The sequence below is a fragment of the Peromyscus eremicus genome, chromosome 9, assembly GCF_949786415.1.
Source record: "Peromyscus eremicus chromosome 9, PerEre_H2_v1, whole genome shotgun sequence".
Taxonomy (NCBI): Eukaryota; Metazoa; Chordata; class Mammalia; order Rodentia; family Cricetidae; genus Peromyscus; species Peromyscus eremicus.
Window position 1 is genome coordinate 2,985,866 of NC_081425.1, and position 18,674 is coordinate 3,004,539.

General features: G+C 46.0%; 1 protein-coding gene across 3 annotated transcripts in view; it reads left to right on the forward strand.

Moving 5' to 3' along the window:
- Positions 1-14,740: 14,740 nt before the first annotated feature.
- Positions 14,741-18,674, forward strand: part of Dock9 (dedicator of cytokinesis 9) — a 264,437-nt gene continuing 260,503 nt past the window's right edge. For all 3 annotated transcript variants that reach the window (XM_059273181.1, XM_059273185.1, XM_059273183.1), the window contains exon 1: positions 14,741-14,866. In XM_059273181.1, the coding sequence (XP_059129164.1) occupies positions 14,741-14,866 (126 nt within the window). The remainder of the gene's footprint in view (positions 14,867-18,674) is intronic.

The window sequence follows — 18,674 nt, forward strand, 5'->3', positions numbered from 1 at the left end:
TGGCTAAACGTAAATAAGAATTATGGGTTAGTTTAAGTGAAGGAGCTAGTCAGTAGTTAGCCTGGGCTAATGGCTGATCAGTTGTAATTAATATAAGCCTCTGATTGATTACCTTATAAGCAGCTGTGGGGTCTGTGGAGCCTGGCGGGACCAGAGAAAACTTCAGCTACACAGAACCTTCTCAGGCTCTCCTTCTGTTGCTTTGTCTTGTCCAGCTTTGATGAAATAGTGTTATCTTCTATTTTATTTGGTTATATTTTTATTATTTTCTATTAGAAATCTGTTTTTTTTTAAAAATGAGAAACAGAAAGGGAGTAGATCTGGATGGGAAGGGAGGTGGGAGGAACTGGGAGGAGTAGAGGGAGGGGAAACTATAATCAGCATATATTATGTGAGAAAATAATCTATTTTCAATAAAAAGAAAAAAGTCAGCAGGCAAAACACTTGCCCTGAGAGCATGAGGACATGAGTTCAAATCTCCAGAAGCTGCCTTATATCTCCCGTCCCAGCACTCCCATGGAAGACGGGAGGTGGAGGCAGGAGAATCGCGGGAACACTGCAGGTCAACAGCCTAGCACACACACCAGAGAGGAGACACCTGCTTCAAAACAAGCTGCAAGGCAAGGGGTTGTCCTCTGACCTCTACACGTGCCCCATGTCACACGTCCCGTGGCACACGTCCCGTGGCACACGTGTGCCTGCACTCACATATGGACAGACACACATACACTTACACGTGTACGAACACATACACACAGAGATTTAAGGTGAGGGGACAGAAGGCTCTGCAGGTAAAGGCTCTTGCAGTGCAAGCCTGGGGACTTGAGTCTGAGCCTTAGAATCCATGAAAAGGTGGAAGGACAGAACCAACTCCATAGCCTCGTCTTCTAAGCTCCATGTGCATGCTGTGAGACATGCACTTACAATTTGTTAGTTTCTGGAAGAAAATGACAGCTGGGTTTTGATGCATATTTTGTTGCTGTTTGTTTTGTTTGAGACAGGGTCTCACACATTCTGAGTGGGCCTCAAATTCACTATGTAGCCAAGGCACCTTTGTTAATTTTCTATTGCTGTGAAGAGACACCAAGACCAAGGCAACTTATAAAAGAAATCATTTAATTGGGAGCTTGCTTACAGTTTCAGAGGGTTAGTGCATGACCGTCATGGTGGGGAGTGTGGAAGCAGGCATGCGTGGCTCTGCGGCAGCAGCTGAGAGCCTCTACCTGACTCACTGGCATCAGGCAGAGAGAGAGAGACAGACAGACAGAGAGAGAAAGAGAGACAGAGAGACAGAGAGACAGAGACAGACAGAGACGGAGAGACAGAGAGACAGAGACAGACAGAGAGACAGAGAGAGAAAGAGAGGGAGAGAAAGAGAGAAACAGACAGAGAGAGAAAGAGAGAGACAGAGACAGAGATAGACAGAGACAGAGAGATAGAGACAGAGAGAAAGACAGAGAGACAGAGACAGACACAGAGACACAGAAACTGGCCCTGTTTGGGGCTTTTAAGGCCTTAGAGCCCATCCCCAGTGACGCACCTCCTCCAACAAGGCCACACCTCCTCACACTTCTCAAAGCAGTCCCACTTACTAGGGACCAAGCACTCTGACATAATGAGCCTAGGGAGACCATTCTCCTTCAAACCACCACACAAGGATAACAGTGAGCTCTTCCTGATCCTCCTGTTCCCCTCATATGTCACCACACCTGGCTTCTGTGGTGCTGCTGACACTGGAACCCAGGGCCACATGCCCATGCCCTGAATATGTGTCCCTTTTAATCTATATACATTGTCACTTGTGTTTGCACATCCTATAAATGAAAAATGGTTTTTACATTATAAAATTGCTGGAGAGAAAAAACCTCTATTTTAAAAGAATGAAAAGGATACCAAACTATGCCAAGTGAAACTGCATAAATGTAAATTTCCATGACCATAAATAAAGCTTTATTGGAACACGGGTATGCTCATAATTTATATATTGTCTGTGGTTTCTCAACACCACCATGGCATAGTTGAGTGGTGGTAATAGAGACTGTAGGACCCACAAAGCCTGAAGTACTCACTGCCTAGCCCTTTGTAGGAAAAAGGAAAACCTCACTGACCTTAGCTCCAGACTATAAGAAAAACTGAAGCATTATTGCCTGAATGTTCCAGCAAAATCAAGCCTAGGATTATGGCTACAGACTGGAATTTTCTATGAATTTAATGTTATCAGATGCTGGGTCTTGTTTAAACCCTAGGGAGAATTTTTTATGTTTGTGTTTTAGCATGCAATTCATATATTTCTATATATATTTCCATTCTTATTCCAGAGTGTATTTATTCATATTTCTTATGTATATACACCCATATTCTCCTCCTCTCCCTTTCCTCCTTCCTCCCCTCTACAAACTCTGTAAACTCTTTCTCTCTCTCTGTCTCTCTGTCTCTCTCTCTGTCCCGTCGTGTGCCCCCTGCCCCTCGTCGAGCTTTGTCTAGATCCAATGGAATTTAGTCATTGGAAGTTTTTCCTAGTGTGGCATGTAAATGCAAAAAGAGAGTAGCTAGGGATATATGTGGCTAAAAGATCAAGAGTGGAGAAGTAATTTACGAAAGCTTCAGGCATTAACAGGACAAAATACAATTCAAATACTAATGGTGGAGAGAATTTGATAATACTCTCATTTTTACAGCTGATACAGTTTTGTTATTTTGTAGAGTTAGTGGCTGTTATAGGTAATCTCAGTTATCAAACTGATGGAATCTAGACTGACCTAAGCAAGGAGCCTCTGGGCATGCCTGTGATGATCTATATGAGGTTAACCTATCCAGTGGGGCCCAGAGTGAACATCAGCACTCACTGCTCTCGGTTCCTGCCACCATGCCTCACCACAGTGGACCATGTGCCCCTGGATTCTAATTAAAATTTACCTTCTTTAGTTGTTTCTCGTCAGGCATTTGACGAAGCAGTGGTGAAGGTCACTAAGGAGTTTATCTCTGTTCACAGACTTCACATCCTCCATCGTGTGCTCCAGGAAAACTGGAGTTTGTTTTTCTGAGTTTACTGCCTTTTTCTTTTTTCTCCCCAATATTGGGAATCCAGGGCCTCTGTCACTGAGCTACACTCCTCAGTCCTAGACTGCTCATTACCCACACACCCAGAATCTGGACATTTCCCATGCTTTCTGAATTTTTTTCCCCTTTCACAGTGACCTCTGCAAATGACTAGATGCTCTTGAAACATCACCATTTCAGACACTGGAGATGTTTCCCAGAATAGGGACCTGCCTCCAGGGAATGACTGAGAGGATGCCACACCAGGCCTACTGTGCTCACATGGGTTCCCTTTGTCCCACTCCCAACCCCTCCCCGCATTATTCTGCCAACATTCTTCCAGGGCTCAAGCATTGAGAATAGCATTTTTCTGCAATGAGAAGTGATTTTTTGTAAGAGGCTTTGTCAAAGTTCTTCCCCCAGCCACCGATTTTCATTCATTAACGTAGGGGACCAGCTCACACTTTTACAACCAGGGTACTCTTGAGCAGGGAGAAGTGGGAAATATTTAGTTAGAAAGAGATACCTAGATGATGAGAGGAAAGACAGAAACACAGGATAGCCTTGAGAGGGCCTGGCTCAAAACCCACAGCCCAGAACTTTATTCCAAAGGGATTTTTATAACAATGCCAAGGGGAGAGGCAAAAAGACCTCCCCCTTGCTAGATACAGCCATGTGTAGACCCTTCCAAACAGCTGGTACCCAGGCCCGTGGCCCAGTCATCCTCTTATGCAATCCTGCTGGGTAAAGCCACTAGGAAACTTGGTGGGCTCCAACACATTGACTCATTACAAAAAATACTTTTTATTATATTCTCCAGAAAAACTATGCAAGTTTTACTTGGTTGATCTTTTCCATAGGAAACTAGTTTGGGGCTGTTTCAACCAGACAATACTGGTAGATATTTATTTTAAAGTCATTCCAAACTGCTGCCTAATGTCTGCTGAGATGCTTGCTAACAGTGGGAATAATTGAGGTGAAAGCTTTAGTTGCTTCCTCAGACATCTCTATGGGTAAGTTTATGTATCAACTTGACTGAGCCATGGGTAGTCATGATAACTGGTTAAACATTATTTTAGGCATAGCTGTGAAAGTGTATTTGGGAGATGTTATTGTTTGAGTCAGCTGACCGAATAAAGCAGCTGGCCTTCCCCAAAGCATGTGGGTATCACCTATCGTACTGTGGATGTGACTACATATAAAACTTAGAGATAGAAAAGGCAGAGACAGGTGCAGGCTCACTTTCCGTTCAAGCGGGGACATTCATCTTTTGCCCAGCGATCCTGATTCCCGGACCTCAGACTTGCTCTGGAATATGCACCACTTGTTCCTGGGCTTTAGGCCTGAGATCAGCATCATCAGGTTTGCTGGGTCTCCAGCCTGCAGCTGGCAGGTCCTGGAACTTCTCAGCCTCCACAGATGTGTGGGCCAATCCCACTATCTGTCCCCTATAATAATTTCCCATCTTGGCCTGGTGGCTGATGCACTTGGGAGGTAGACACATGAGGATCAGGAGTTCAAGATCATCCTTAGCCACCTACTGAGTTCCAGGCCATTCTAGGTTGTATGAGATTCTGTTGCACAAAACTAAGATGATTTTCATTATATTTATTTATTTTATAACTATTTTCATTATATTAACACCATATATGTGTGTGTGTGTTTCTGTTTTGTTTTGTTTTTGAGACAGGATCTTACTCTGCAACCCTGCTGTCCTGGAACTCACTATGCAGACCAGGCTGGTCTTGAACTTATAGAGATTCGCCTGCCTCTGCCTACCTAGTGCTGGGATAAAAGGTGTGCACCACCACACCCTGCTAACATTTTTGTTTCTTAAAAGGCAAACCCAAATATATCCTCCAAATCCCTTTTTATCTTGCCTAAGAGACACCAGATTAGTTAAGAATACATCTTGATTTGTGCTGTGTTTGTACGCTTTCACAAACTTTAACATACTTGTAAGACTAGTGTGGGAATTCATCTGACAAGGTAAATGCAGTTTACATAACAGCATACTATAAAACAAGCCATTGTTGTGACTATTATACATTCACTGTTCTTATTTATGACCCTTAGGTAATTATGTATAGCACAGCAGTGATAACAGGTTGTTGACATTTAATGGCGTTAAAGATGATTTTCACCCATCATTCACTAACCATCTATTATGCTGACAGGTCAGGCTTAGGCTTGGCAACACTCACTGTTGCAATGGGTGTTAAATGGTGTTCTGGGTGATGTGTACAGGTCAAGAAAGGAACCGAGCAAATAGAATTTGATGTTTGGTGTTGCCCAAACTATATATAACGTGAGCATTGTTTAAAAACAAGAACAATAGTACTTGTGACAAGAGGTGGGAAGAACAAAAGTCATTCATAAAAGGAGAGAGAGAAGGTGTGGAAATGCCTCCTTAGTCATGGGTGAGGAGTCTCATAGCTGTCTGGATGCTCTCTGTGCACAGTGAATAGCTTTGCTGACACTCTCTGGAAACCCTTGATAAATATCTAATAGCTGATACTTTTTTTATCATATATGGCAGGACAGATTTGCTGATGTTTCCTTTTCTCTGTTTGTCAAAAACACCCTAAAAAGATGCCTTTTGTTTAAAGATTTCTTTATTAAAAATTGTTATAGCAGCACTAGACCTAGACTACTTGATCTAAAACAACAAAATACAAAAACAGAGTAAAAACAAATTAATTTTTATAGACCCTAAGATTTTATTTACTTATTTTAGCAAAATACAAGAATTTAAAGCGTTCCTTTAATTTTATAATTCTTTACCGTGGAATAACCTGGGACATCAACTCTGTTTTAAGTAACAGAATTGATAACTGAACAAGGAAACATAATTAGATTATAAAATTCTTGCTTTAATGAAAATTCTTTAAACAGTGAAAACAACTTTCAAGGGTTTATGTGGGTGAGTGTTTTGCCTGCACGTGTGTATGTGAGCTCAGTGTGTACTTGGTGCCTGTAGAGGTCAGAAGGTGTCAGATGCCCTGGAACTGGAGTTACTACCAATTGTGAGCCGCCATGGGGGTTCTGGGAACCAAATCCAGGTCTTTTTCAAGAATAGCCAGTCCTCTTAAGTGCTGAGCCATCTCTCCAGCCCCAGTTATTTATATTTTATGTGTATGCGTGTTTCACCTGCATGTATATATGCATCAGACATGTGCAGTGCCTATTAGGCCAGAAGAGGGCTTTAGAACCCCTTGTACTGGAGTCATAGATGGTTGTGAGTCACCATGTGGGTGCCAGAAACCCAACCCAGGTTCTCTGCAAGAGCAGCAGCAAGTGCTCTTAACTTCAGGTCCATCGCCCCAATCCTAGTGGCTAATAATTTCTGATAATATATTGTGGGATGGACTGATGGTGTTTTTTTTTTTTGTTTGTTTGGTTTTTTGTTTTTTTGAGACAGGTTTCTCTGTGCAGCCCTGGCTGTCCTGGAACTTGCTTTGTAGATCAGGCTGGCCTCGAACTCACAGAGGTCCGCCTGCCTCCGCCTCCTAAGTGCTGGGATTAAAGAGGTCCTCTGTGCTGTACCTTTGTGGATACTAGTTACAGGACTGTCTTCAGTGACAGGTCAGTCCTCTCTGTGATGCTGGCCACTCATGGCTCCTTTTCACAAAGTCAGCCATTATTCCTCCATACCATCTTCTACCACAGCCTCTCCGGGTCTTATTGTATGCCTGTCTTCCACATTAGTCTCTGAGCAGATTTTCAGAGATGTGGAAATTATTTGTTATTAGAGATAGGGTCTCTTTGAAGCTCAGTTTACATTTAACTCACCATCCTCCTGCCTCAACCTCTGAAGTGCTCAGCTTACAGCACATAAATCACACCCAGTTGGGGATGTTACATTTTGCAAATCAATTAATAAATAGACATAGTACCCATTTGCTTTGGACTGGCATCACCTATCTGGTTTTCTTGGATGCATCTATTCTCCCTTGTCTTGCCTATTTTTAACACAGCTGTAACCACCTCCAACCTTTGTGGCTTGACACAAAATTCCATTTTTGATTATACCAATCCAATATGAACACTACGCATTAGGAAGTGGGTGCTCTTCTGTAAGGGATGACTCAGAGGTGCAGGCACCTTCACATCTGGTTCCCACGGTTACTGTGGCAAAGGGAAGAGTGGGGTTGGAGGATCATGCAGGGAGCTTTACGGTCAGGCATAAGAATTTCATGTAACACCTCGATCTAATTCTGTTAACTAGATCTTGTTGTACAATCCTAGCCTACCACGAGGGAGTTAGGAAGCTCCGTCTGTTCATCCAGGAAAAGAAACAGGGATGGTGTACATCTACTGACATGCTTCCTAGGCCCAACACCCAACAGTGGGTTCCCAGCTTACACAGTCAAGTTCAAAGTCACCAGAGTGTCCTCTAACTTGCTCCCACTCTGTATCTTATGGCTCAAGGCATATTTAGTTTCGGGCCATTCTCTTTACAGTAAGAAGAAATTCTGTGCTCATTAGCAGGTTTTCCCATAATTCCCTCCTCAGCCTCTGGCAACCACAAACTTAGTTCTGCAACTATGGATTTGCTTCCTCTGGTTCTGGACATTTTGTGAGCGAGAATTCCTGCAAAGAATCTTGTGGTGATATTGTGTTCCCCAAAATATTGTGCACCCTAATAAACTTATCTGGGGTCAGAGACAGAACAGCCACTAGATACAGAGGCTAGAAAATGGTGGCACACACACCTTTAATCCTATCACTTGGGAGGCAGAGATCCATCCGGATTTCTGTGAATTCAAGGCCACACTGGAAACAGCCAGGCATGGAGACACACACCTTTAATGCCAGGGAGTGATGCCAGGAAGCAGAAAGGTATATAAGGTGTGAGGACCAGGAACTAGAACTGGTTAAGCTTTTAGGCTTTTGAGCAGCAGTTCAGCTGAGACCCATTCAGATGAGGACACAGAGGCTTCCAGTCTGAGGAAACAAGATCAGCTGAGGAACTGGCGAAGTGAGGTGGCTGTGGCTTGTTCTGCTTCTCTGATCTTCCAGCATTCACCCCAATACCTGGCCTTGGGTTTGTTTTTATTAGCAAGACCTTCTAATAATTTGTGCAACATCTGTCTGCAAAGACTGCAGAGATGTGGAGGGGATGGGATGTTACAGGTCCAGAGGTAATTAACGTATTTCAACTTGCTTTAGCCCCATGAGTAGCCATGGGGCCCACTTCTGTGTCAGAACATCCTGTGACTAATAGATAAAAATCTTTTGGAACCCACTAACTTAGCAGGTCAGTAGCTTCCACTAACCTCAAAGCTAGGATGTCATCGGACAGCATCCGGGGCCTATAAAGGAAGCTTCCTCACTTGCGGTAACTGCCTCTCTGATGTACCCACCTGCTAGAACACGGTCCACGGATGGAGTTGTGTGAAGAGAATTCTGAGTGTTTGTGAGGAAACTCCACAGTTTTTTCAGAACACAGAATTGTTCTTGAAATGTGTGTTCATGCCCCTCCCAGGTGTCGGAGTGAGTTTACTTCAGATGTTATTTGTTTATATAACTCCATGGAAAATGTTTCTGCCATGTGCAGCTTGTTCTCAGGATTACACTTTACTCAGGTGACTCTTCCTAACCATCAGAGTGTAAATTGTCGGAGGCTCTGAATAGTTGACTATTCCACCCCAGTTTTAGGCTCTACTCTCCAGGTTTCCCGGCCTCTAGAGCGATGACACACACCAGTGTATTTTAAACTTGCCTTGATTTATGCCTTTCTTTGTTCTGTAAAACTATATAACTTCATGAAACTGCCATGTTGGAACATGGAATTTGGGGTAACCTAAATTCCCAGGCCATGGTCACTCAAATTTGGCTCTAGGATAAACTGTCTTTTATTCCCTTTAAAGCGAGAGCTGTGTTTTTTGGTTTTTTTTGCATCAACAACTTTGTATACATAAAATCACATTAAGTGGACTTTGTATCTGATTGCTTATACTCAACCTTATGTTTTTTAAGGTTCATATACATTCTAACATAAAGAGGTATATGTCCTTACTTATAGCTGAATAGTATCCCCTTGTATGGATATATCACATTTTGCTTATCTGTTCATCAATGATGGAATTTGAGTTGACTTCAGTTTTTGGCTAAAATGAATGATGCTACCTCTACAAACATTTGGTACATCATTTTGTGTGGACATGTGTCTTCAGTTCTCATCTGTGCCTGCTTAGGGGCAGAATTGTTCAACCATGTGCTAATTGCATGTTTATAATTTTGAGGAATCCCCAAACTGCTTTCCAAACAATTGTTTTATTTTACAATATCACTCACCAACAATCTATGGAGATTCCAATTTCTCTACATCTCATCTGCATGCTTTAGTCCATCTCTTTTCTTTTTTTCTGCCAGTATAGAGTGTATAAAAGGGTATCTCTGTGTGTGTGTGTGTGTTTTCTTCCAAATGACTAATGTTTTTGGGTGTCTTTTCATGTGCTTTGGAATATTTGTATACCTGGAGAAATACACGGTTGGGTCATTTATTCATTTTAAAATTGAATTGCTTTATATCATTTACTTAGGAGTTCTCTATAAAACTAGAACACTAGCTCATTGTATGTGATGTACACATATTTCCCTTTTCACTTTCTTGATAGTGCCCTGGTGCACTTCCCTTGGGTAGCTGTCCTTCCTCTTCCTCCCACAGTCCCAACAACAAACTCACTGGGGACCCAAGGAGTTTATAAGGCTTACTCACAGATCCATGGGCGGAGACGAGGGCGGTGTGTGGATGATTTAAAGCAGCTACATAGAAGGTCAGCACCCAGCATGGATAATAATAACTCTGCCACAGCTGTGCAGATGGGGTCCCCTCCCCTAAGCCTTCCCAGAGACCCCCGAGACGGCATGCAATTAGGGAACGCTTGTATACAATTGGCTAGGAGGTGGCTGGATACTCAGGTGCAGGTCCCATGACCCTCCCAGGACCCATCCTTCCATGAGAGAGCACTGGTGGTCAACAGACCCAGCTGTGCTGATCTTTGGGGAGCAGGTGCAGCCAAACTCCTGACTCAGAGGCCAGTCCTTTGCAGCAAGTCCTTTGAAACACGTAAGTTTTCAGTTTAGATGAAATCCAATTTGTTTATTTTCTTTGTTTTTTTTTCTGCTTGAGGCCACTGTCCATTGAAGATCACAAAAATGTGTGCCTCCATTCTAAGTGTTTTATAGTCACATCTTTGGAGTGTTAACACTGTAACACACTTAGATATTATGTGACACAGAGGTGTGAGTTCACTGTTTTGCACGTGCATATTTAGTTGTGTCAGCACCAGCTGTTAAAAAAAGAACACCCTTTGCCCATCCATGGTCATAGCACTTCTGCCCATAATGTATTTGCTCAGTTTGGAATCATTAACTATGTCTTACTGGTTTACATTTCTGAAATCTGTCAACACTACGTAGTCCAGTTTTTATTTTTATGACTGTGTTAGATATTCTAAGTTCTTTGCATTTCCATGTGACTTTTATGGTCAGCTTCACAGCTGTAAAAACTCAACTGGAATTTTGATAGGGATTGTGCATACATTAATTTGGGGACTATTTTAACAATTTAGTGTTTGAGACAAAGTCTCCCTATTGGCTTAGATTGGCCTAGAACATACTTCATCCAGGCTGGTCTTAAATACATAATCTTGCCTTGGCCTCCTGGATGCTGGGATTATAGGCATGTGCCACCATACTTTGCTTTCATTTAAATAATATTATATCTTGTTATCCAATGTCAGAGTAAGTCTCTGCACTGTCTTTCAATTACATTTTCTAGTTTTTAATGTTCAAGTCTTGGATTTGTCTTAGACATAACTGTTTTATTCTTTCTGATGTTACTGTAGATTGAATTGTTTTCCTAATTTGTTTTGGATTGTTCAATTGCTAACATATAAAATATATACTAGCTTTTTGGATATAAATCTTGTGTCTTACAACACTGCAAACCTGGTTTATTATTTTTAGTAGGTTTTTGTACGTGTGACCTTCCTTAGGCTTTTTTATATAGAACACCAAGCTATGCCTTTGTGAGGACTTTTGCAGTACTTCCCGATTTTCTATTTATTCTTGGTATCATTTTGGCTGTTTATAATTTGTCCCTACTCTTGAAAAGCAGGTTTATTTTTTCCAAGATTTAACTTTCAATTTTTATTTATGTGTATGCACATGTGTTTGCCAGTATGAATGTGTAAGTTGTGCCTTTGGAGGTTAAAGAGGGCACTGGATCCCTCAGGAGCTGGAGTTACAGGCAATTGTGAGCCTCTGTGTGGGTGCTGGGAATTAAAATCCCAGTCCTCTGGAAGAGCAGTCAGTCCTCTCCTCAGCTTCCAGGAGTACCCACTCTCAACAGGTTACTTTTTTTTTCTTTCTGAAAACAGATATGCTCTTTCAAGATCTGTCTGAAAGAGATTTAAGGTGAATCACATTTCCAGGTGTGTAGTGAATGCAAGCTCCTAATCCCAGCCTGGGAGCCTGAGGCAGGTGCATCATGAATCAAGACCACTTGTTATAGAGGAGACACTTTCAGAAACAAAACAAAACTAATATGTCATTAGAACATGTGCATATCTTAAGGCGAACAAGACATAATGCAAGAAGGTCATTAAAAGATGGGTAAATGCTTGAACTGTAAATACTTTTCTACACTAGTCATTTATATGCAAAATCTCAAGCCTGGTTATAATGACAAGTCTTCAGTGCTCACTAGAACCATCACCAACACAAAGGAAACTTCCTTTTAGTTTTGGAAAAGATCAGGTTCCTCCCTCTAGATAAAAAAGACGTTGGCATCTTCTGCCACATCCTAAACACCACCCACCAGGAGCACCTGAATTGTAGGGGTGTCCTTGGAGGTAACGGCCATCATCTCCATCACAGCAGCTGTGACTGCTGGCAAGGACCATCAAGATGGGGCCTTGTGACTGCTGCCATTTCCTCATAGAAGAAAGGAGCGTGGACGCGAACTGGATCCCCACCCCCAGGAGATGCTAGCACCCTCTCCTGCACTTCTCAGCAGCTCTACGCAACTGCCCTAAACACGTGTGACCCTTGCCAGCTCTCAAGAAGATAGCCTATATAGTGTGTGGAAGGTTTCCGGAATTCCTCGTGCTTGCTGAACTGAGAGCCGAGGGAGGTGTAGCGAGAGAACGATGACGCTCCTGGAAGTAGCCCCTTACACAAGAGGATGAGTCGGTAAACGAGATGTTTCCCCAAGCAGGACTTCCATGTCATCAGAGGGCCTGTCATTGGTGCCCTGTTTGCAGGGAGAGGTCATCTGTTCACTCCAGAAAGACTTCAAGCCATATCTGCTGATGAGTGGCATTTCCTGCCCTTTTTTTTGAGCTGACGGACCTCCCCCTACCTGTCTATCCAGGAAAGAGCTGGTGACAGGGTAATACAACTCTGGGATTTTCTTTTTTTTTAAAGACAGGTCTCTCTACAGAGCCCTGCTGTCCTGGAACTGGCCATGTAGACCAGGCTGGCCTTGAACTGAGATCTGCCTGCCACTGCCTTCTGAGTGCTGGGATTAAAGGTGGGACACCACAATGGACCGACTGGGATTTTAAAAAGCATTTGTACTTAGGTGTCATAGTTTGCAGTAGCAATGCCAGGACTTGGGAAGTTGAAGCAGGAGGATTGCCCTGAATCTGGGGACAGCCTGGGCTACAGAGACCCTGTTTCAAGAAAACAAAAAAATTCAAACAGAAAAATAAAACTGGAGAGAATTCCTCTTTGCAGACTGACCTATGAGCCAGACCCAAATCATTTTTGAGTTAAAACCTGTTAGAACCGGTGTGACACAGCTGGGGTCCGGTTTGCTTTGTTAGTACTTCTCAGACTGCTGAGTTCAGAGAGCATCATGATTCAGACTAGTATCTCAGTTCACGTAACAGGGCTGCCATCTCCAGCGTTGCTCAGAGCCACAAACACAAGCGGTGGACAGTCAGACAAAACAGCGATAGTTTTCCCCCCAAAAGGGGAGTGGTTGGCCTGCCCCTGGCTCTATTATCACGTAGCTCTACTCTGAGAAATGTCTAGGCCATTCCAGCTTTTCACAGAGGAGAAAAAAAATCTGGTGTGTAATTAAAAAAAAAAAAAAAAGTAAGTCAAAAAAGCCCGAAGCTTCTGGCCTCCGTGAGCACTACAAATTAGGTGCGCAGGCCCACACATGTAACTCAAACTAAAAACTTAATCAAGGAATTTTTTTCTTAAATCTTTCAAACTGGTAGTCTCGTTCAGTGTTACATCCTGTGGACTCAATTCAGTAGGGGGAAAAATCCATTCCAGCAAGCATTTATCGAGTACCAACTGCATGCCCGAGCTCTGAGTCTTAACGTGCCAGGCCCGCTTATTAAGTCCAGAATGGAGGGGTTTTGCCCTCTAAATAGGGTATATTCGCCCTTCCACTTTAAAATTAGCTTTAGGCCACGGTTTTGGCTTTTTGGTGAGGTGGGTCGCGATTCCAATTTTTTCCAAAAAGTCTCCAGGAACTTGATCAGGAGGTGTCCTGAGAAACCACCACCCCTCCCCAGCCCTGGTTTTCAAGGCCACCAAACCTGGTGGCGGACCAGGCAGGTAAGACTCTGTCTATCCGGGGGGTGGGTGTGGCTTGAGCAGCCGGACCAATCAGTGGAGCCTACCTGAAGACAGGCTTTGGGCCGGAGACCCCGCCCAGACCGAAGCCACGGAGCATGCGCTGTAGGCGGAGCGCCGAGCTCCGGTTCCTTCCAGGTCTCCCCACCTGGCTAGGATTAGGCTGTGTCCCCACGCTTTAGGGGAGAGAAGGGCGCATTGGGGGAGGGCGGGAAAGGCTGCGCGAGACGGTCCTCTCGGAGGCACGCGTCGGCAGCGACGACTCCGGGGTTCCCATGCTCGCACCGAGGTGCAGCCGGGTGGCGGTGCCGCTGAGTCACATCAGCCCCTTGCAGCCCGCTGTCCTCAGGCTGCAGCCGGAGTCCTACTGGCGCCCGAAGGGACGCGGCGCGCGGGCCGAGGTCTGCGTTGGGTCCTGCGCCCCGTCCTGATCAACGCCGTGCAGTTCCACCGCCGGCCCGACGTCTGGGGACACTAAGGTGACCCAGATCCGCACGGTTACGGTCTCCAAGGAGAGGACTTGTGTCTTTTCCGTGTCACATAAATAAAGACTACTTTGCTGGATGCCAGCTCCGGGGCATCATGGTGCCACCGAGTCCGGACCCTCAAGGGCTCCGTGAGGCCTGCACAGTTTCTCCGGGGACCCGCTTGCAGGAGCTCAGGGTCGGCGCCCTCCGGGGCTGTTCCGGGGTTCCCGCCCTTGCCGCTCGCCCCGCCCTGCCCCGCCTCGCTCCGCCCCGCCCCACCTCGCTCCGCCCCGCCCCACCTCGCTCCGCCCCGCCCCACCTCGGCCCGCCCCGCCCCACCCCGCCGGACACCCCGCCCCTAGGAGGCGGCCGCTGGCCGAGGTTGGTGGCATGGGGGAGCCGCAGCGGGCGCTGCACTCAAGATCGCACCGAGTGAGCCCAGGCGCCGCCGCAGGCACGGGAGCCCGGGGAGGACACCTCGGGGCGTGACGCGGCACAGAGGGCGTGGCCTGGGCTGCTGCGCCTGACGACCCGGCAGGGACCCGGTTCCCGTGCCGGGGGCGCACCTGGCGGCGGCGCGACCGGGCGGGACCGCGCGCTCCGGGGCCCGCGGCGGCTGCGGCCGGAGGATGGCGCAGCAGCCGCAACCCGCGTCGGCGGAGACTCGGAAGTTCACCCGGGCGCTGAGCAAGCCCGGCACGGCGGCGGAGCTGCGGCAGAGTGTGTCGGAGGTGGTGCGCGGCTCGGTGCTCCTGGTGAGCGAGGCGCGCAGGTGGCGGGCGGGCCTGGCTGGTGTCCGGGTAAATCCGGGGCAGAAAGGGACAGGAGAGTGGTGGGAGAGCCGGGCAGCAGGGAGAGCCTTTGGGGGCGGGGGGGAGGGGCGCAACTTCCAGAGTCTGAGCTTGCCCTCCCAGGGCTCTTCCTCTCCTCTTGGGAAATTTCCGCCCTCTGTCCACTTCCCTGCCCCCACGTTACCTGTCCTCTGCCAACTGGGAAGTTACTCGTCCTCCCCCCCCCCCCCGTCGGTGTTTTGGGGGGAGGGGGGTGTTGGCAGATGTCCTGGCCCCGGCAGCGTGAAAATGAGGTGAGGTTTTTCCCACCCAGCCGGGGGTTCAGCGTGGAGATGTTCCCGCGGATGCTTCGGGTGGACAGATCTCTGCCCAGTGTCGTGAGCTGGCGTCCCGAGGCTTATTATGACCGGTCAGGGGTGGACTTGCTCATCTCATCCTCGTTACAAATTGCTTTGAAGTCTGGGGATTTGAGGCTAGCAGAGCAAGGCAAACCAAGATGAACCTATTCTTGGCAGCAGCTCTTGGGAGAACAGGCCTCTGGGTGTGAGGAAGGTGAAGTTTTCAAAATCAACTTTTCCACAGCCAGGGACGGCCCTGCTGTATTTGGAAAAGAGGGCACGCTCAGATCGCTGGGCTGGTGCCTGGAGAGCAGCAGTCTGCTTGGAGGGAGCTCCTCAGGGCAGCTGGAAACTTTTAGCAGCTCTTCGCGTTTGTTTTCTTGAAGGGGACTTGTTTGTGGGTGTGTTCGTTGGAACATGTGAGGAGACGGGCCTGGGAAGTCATCGTCTGTGGCCTTTGTGGTGCTGTGTGTGTGGGACTGCCAGGGAACGCTGTTGATGAACACAGGGCAGATGCTTGGCATAGTGGCAGATCGATGCCCTTCCTGGGCAGACAGGATTGCATGAATGGTGTTGGTGGAGGTTGGTGCTGATTTCCATATCCAGTCTGCTCAGTTTGAGTTTTCTGTCCTTTGCCAGACCTGCTAACTCACCCTAGATTTTTCAAACTTCAGTTTGATCTGTGATAAACGGGTTTTATTTTTCAGTTTCATAGACTATGATCAGTTGAAGGATAGAGCAGATGCTGGGAACAGAACGGGCCTTCTCTTTGATAACCCTGGCTAACTTCTGTTGCCGAAGCACCATTGCTTGTTAGCTTTCTGGAGTTGCCCGGGAGAGTGTGTCAAAGGAGAAAAAACCCCATCAACCTCAGTGGTATCTCTTCTCTTAGCTAGAACTCTTTCTTAATCGGGGTGCTGTGCTCACCAGGGATGTTAGGAAGAAAGTAGAATCAATGAAACACTTTATTGTGCTGTGATTTCCATAGTGCCCCCCACTCCCTGGAGAGAAGTTACCAGTTGTATAAGCCGTTTAGGGAGAACACAGAGGACAACATAGGCTGACACCACTAATCACCCATGTGCTTCAGTCCTTGACTGTCTGGGTCCTGTGTGAAGATGACCTGCGGACAGTGTTGACGATAGTACTCCCATGTGTGACCTGCTTCTGCTGCCTTGATCGGCTGACATTTTAGTAAATATGAATAGCCAGACACCTTGCTGGTGTCTCAACTCTCAATCTTGTCTGTGTGTATGTCTGTGGCCACCTGTCTGATGAATTCTGTGATGAAATAATTACAAAATACGAGGAAGCAGATGAACCATCTTAGGTGCAGGGAAGGCTCCTGGGCTGGATGGGGGATGCGGTCCAGGGAGGAGTCTGGGAGAGCTGTCAAGACACTAAAAATTGCCCATAAACCTCACCTTCTGCTCTCTTCCTCTTGCTGCCCCTATGTCTGCCAGGAAGTCACAGCAGGTACACCTGTCCCATAGATTCCGGCGCGTCTCTGTCCTGTGAGGACCTAAGGTGATCCCATTCTCTCAGGAGGCCGAGCAGCTACCACAACTTGGCCCATCCGTTCATGCTTAGGTGAAAATCGGTTCTTCTTTTGGTAACTTGGGTTAGGGCTGGCCTGATGTCCACAGCGTACCGTATGCTCAGTAAATATTTCTCACCAGCTGACTCCTAAAAGCAGTCCTGAGGAAGCTAAGACCATTGACGACGCCCAGATCTAACTGGCTCTTCCCAGGCCTCACATACTAACGAGTGAAACAGTTCTGTGCAGAAGAAAGGTTGCAACAGTCAGAACTTGGAAGTGAGAGAGTGACATGTGCTTATATAGATATAAGTAGGTCCCTGTTCAGTAGGTCCCTCCCTTTTATGGACTCAGATCTGTGGGCTTTTCTAAATCATTCTGTATTAATTTGAGAAGCTTAAGAATAAATATTGATAAGTAAACACACACATACATAAATATGAAAATCGAGACTACTGGGGTGAACCTTTGTTTTGTCATCTGGACTAAATAATTACCAAGATTTTGCCAAATTTGGTTTATCTTCCCTCCCTCCCCCCTCCTCCCTCCCTCCCCCTCCTTTTCTCTCCCTTCCTGGTGTTGTGAGCTTCAGGCCTTTTAACACGTCTTACCTCTTTATATCTAGTATTTATTTTTAGAAACTAGGAGTAGTTTCTTACATGACTGTGATGTTTTTTTTTTAAATGACACCAATAATGTGTTTTTCAAATTTCTTGTATTAAAAATGCATTTGATTGCTTTTTAAAGGTTCACAAAAGTTTTGCAGGCCTTTGAGAATATGCTTAGCTTACTCGTGAACCTCAGACTTATTTACACTGGAGAACGACTCCGTGAGGGTAGCTCTAGTGTCTAATCCTTGGAGTTTAGCAGTTCAGAGCATGGGTTGTGTTTCTAGCTCTGTCCCTTATCAACTGTGCCTTCCTAGGTGTGTGACTTAACCTCGTAGGCCTCAGTTTCCCCATCTGTGGAGTGGGCGTGGTATTTAGAGCTCTGAGGGCTAGCCTGGATCCTGGCAGCTGTTTGTTGTCCTTTCTCTGGACCTCAGAGCTCCTGCTCTGTTAGCGGCTTGCACTAGGTTGTTTTTAGAGCCCTTCACCCGAACTCGACAGGCTTTGATTCTAAACGATTTTATGAGCAGTACAAATAAACTGGAGACGTTCCTAACTGTAGGAAAAGGAATCTTTGATTTTTTTGGTTATGATCGAGAATCTTCACAAATACAGAATTTGCTTTCCATGATTTAGAATAGTTGAGAGGGTTGAGGGCCTGGGGTTTAAAATGCATGCTTACCTGTCTCAGGGTCGAGTTGTGATTGCTTTTGAATTCCTGAAGGGATTTTAACTCGGGGCTGTCAGCTGTGTTAACGACAGTGTCGTAACGGCCCAGATCTAAGAATATACCACCAAAGCAGTCAGAGGAGCCTTTCTTTGAAAGATCTGAGTGTCGTGACACTCCGGCTAGGTTTGCCTTACACTTGGGTATTGACACACAAGTCATCTGGCTGCCTGTCCCTATGTCCTTACCGATCTTATCTCGGTATGCTCTGCTTCAAACTCTCCTCGGATGTCAAGCCCTTGCCAAGGATACCATTCCACACCCCGTTGAGATGTTGAGATGCAGCAATGTGAAGTGACCCAGGTCAGGTCATCCCTGGCTTTTCTTTTGTGTTACTAGAGAAGGCAGGCAGGCCAGAGGCGTGGGGAGATAATATCCTGCGCTCTGTGCTTGAGGCCTCCCTTAGCCATCCCATGTTATCTGAGGTAACCCGAGACCCGAGTTAGGGATGTTCTTTGAAATCCTCAGATAAGAAAAACCCTCATTTTTGGCTATAACTTAAATCAGATATGTTAGTACACTGACAGCTGAATTGGCCTGAGCTCGCCCTGTCTTTCTCCAC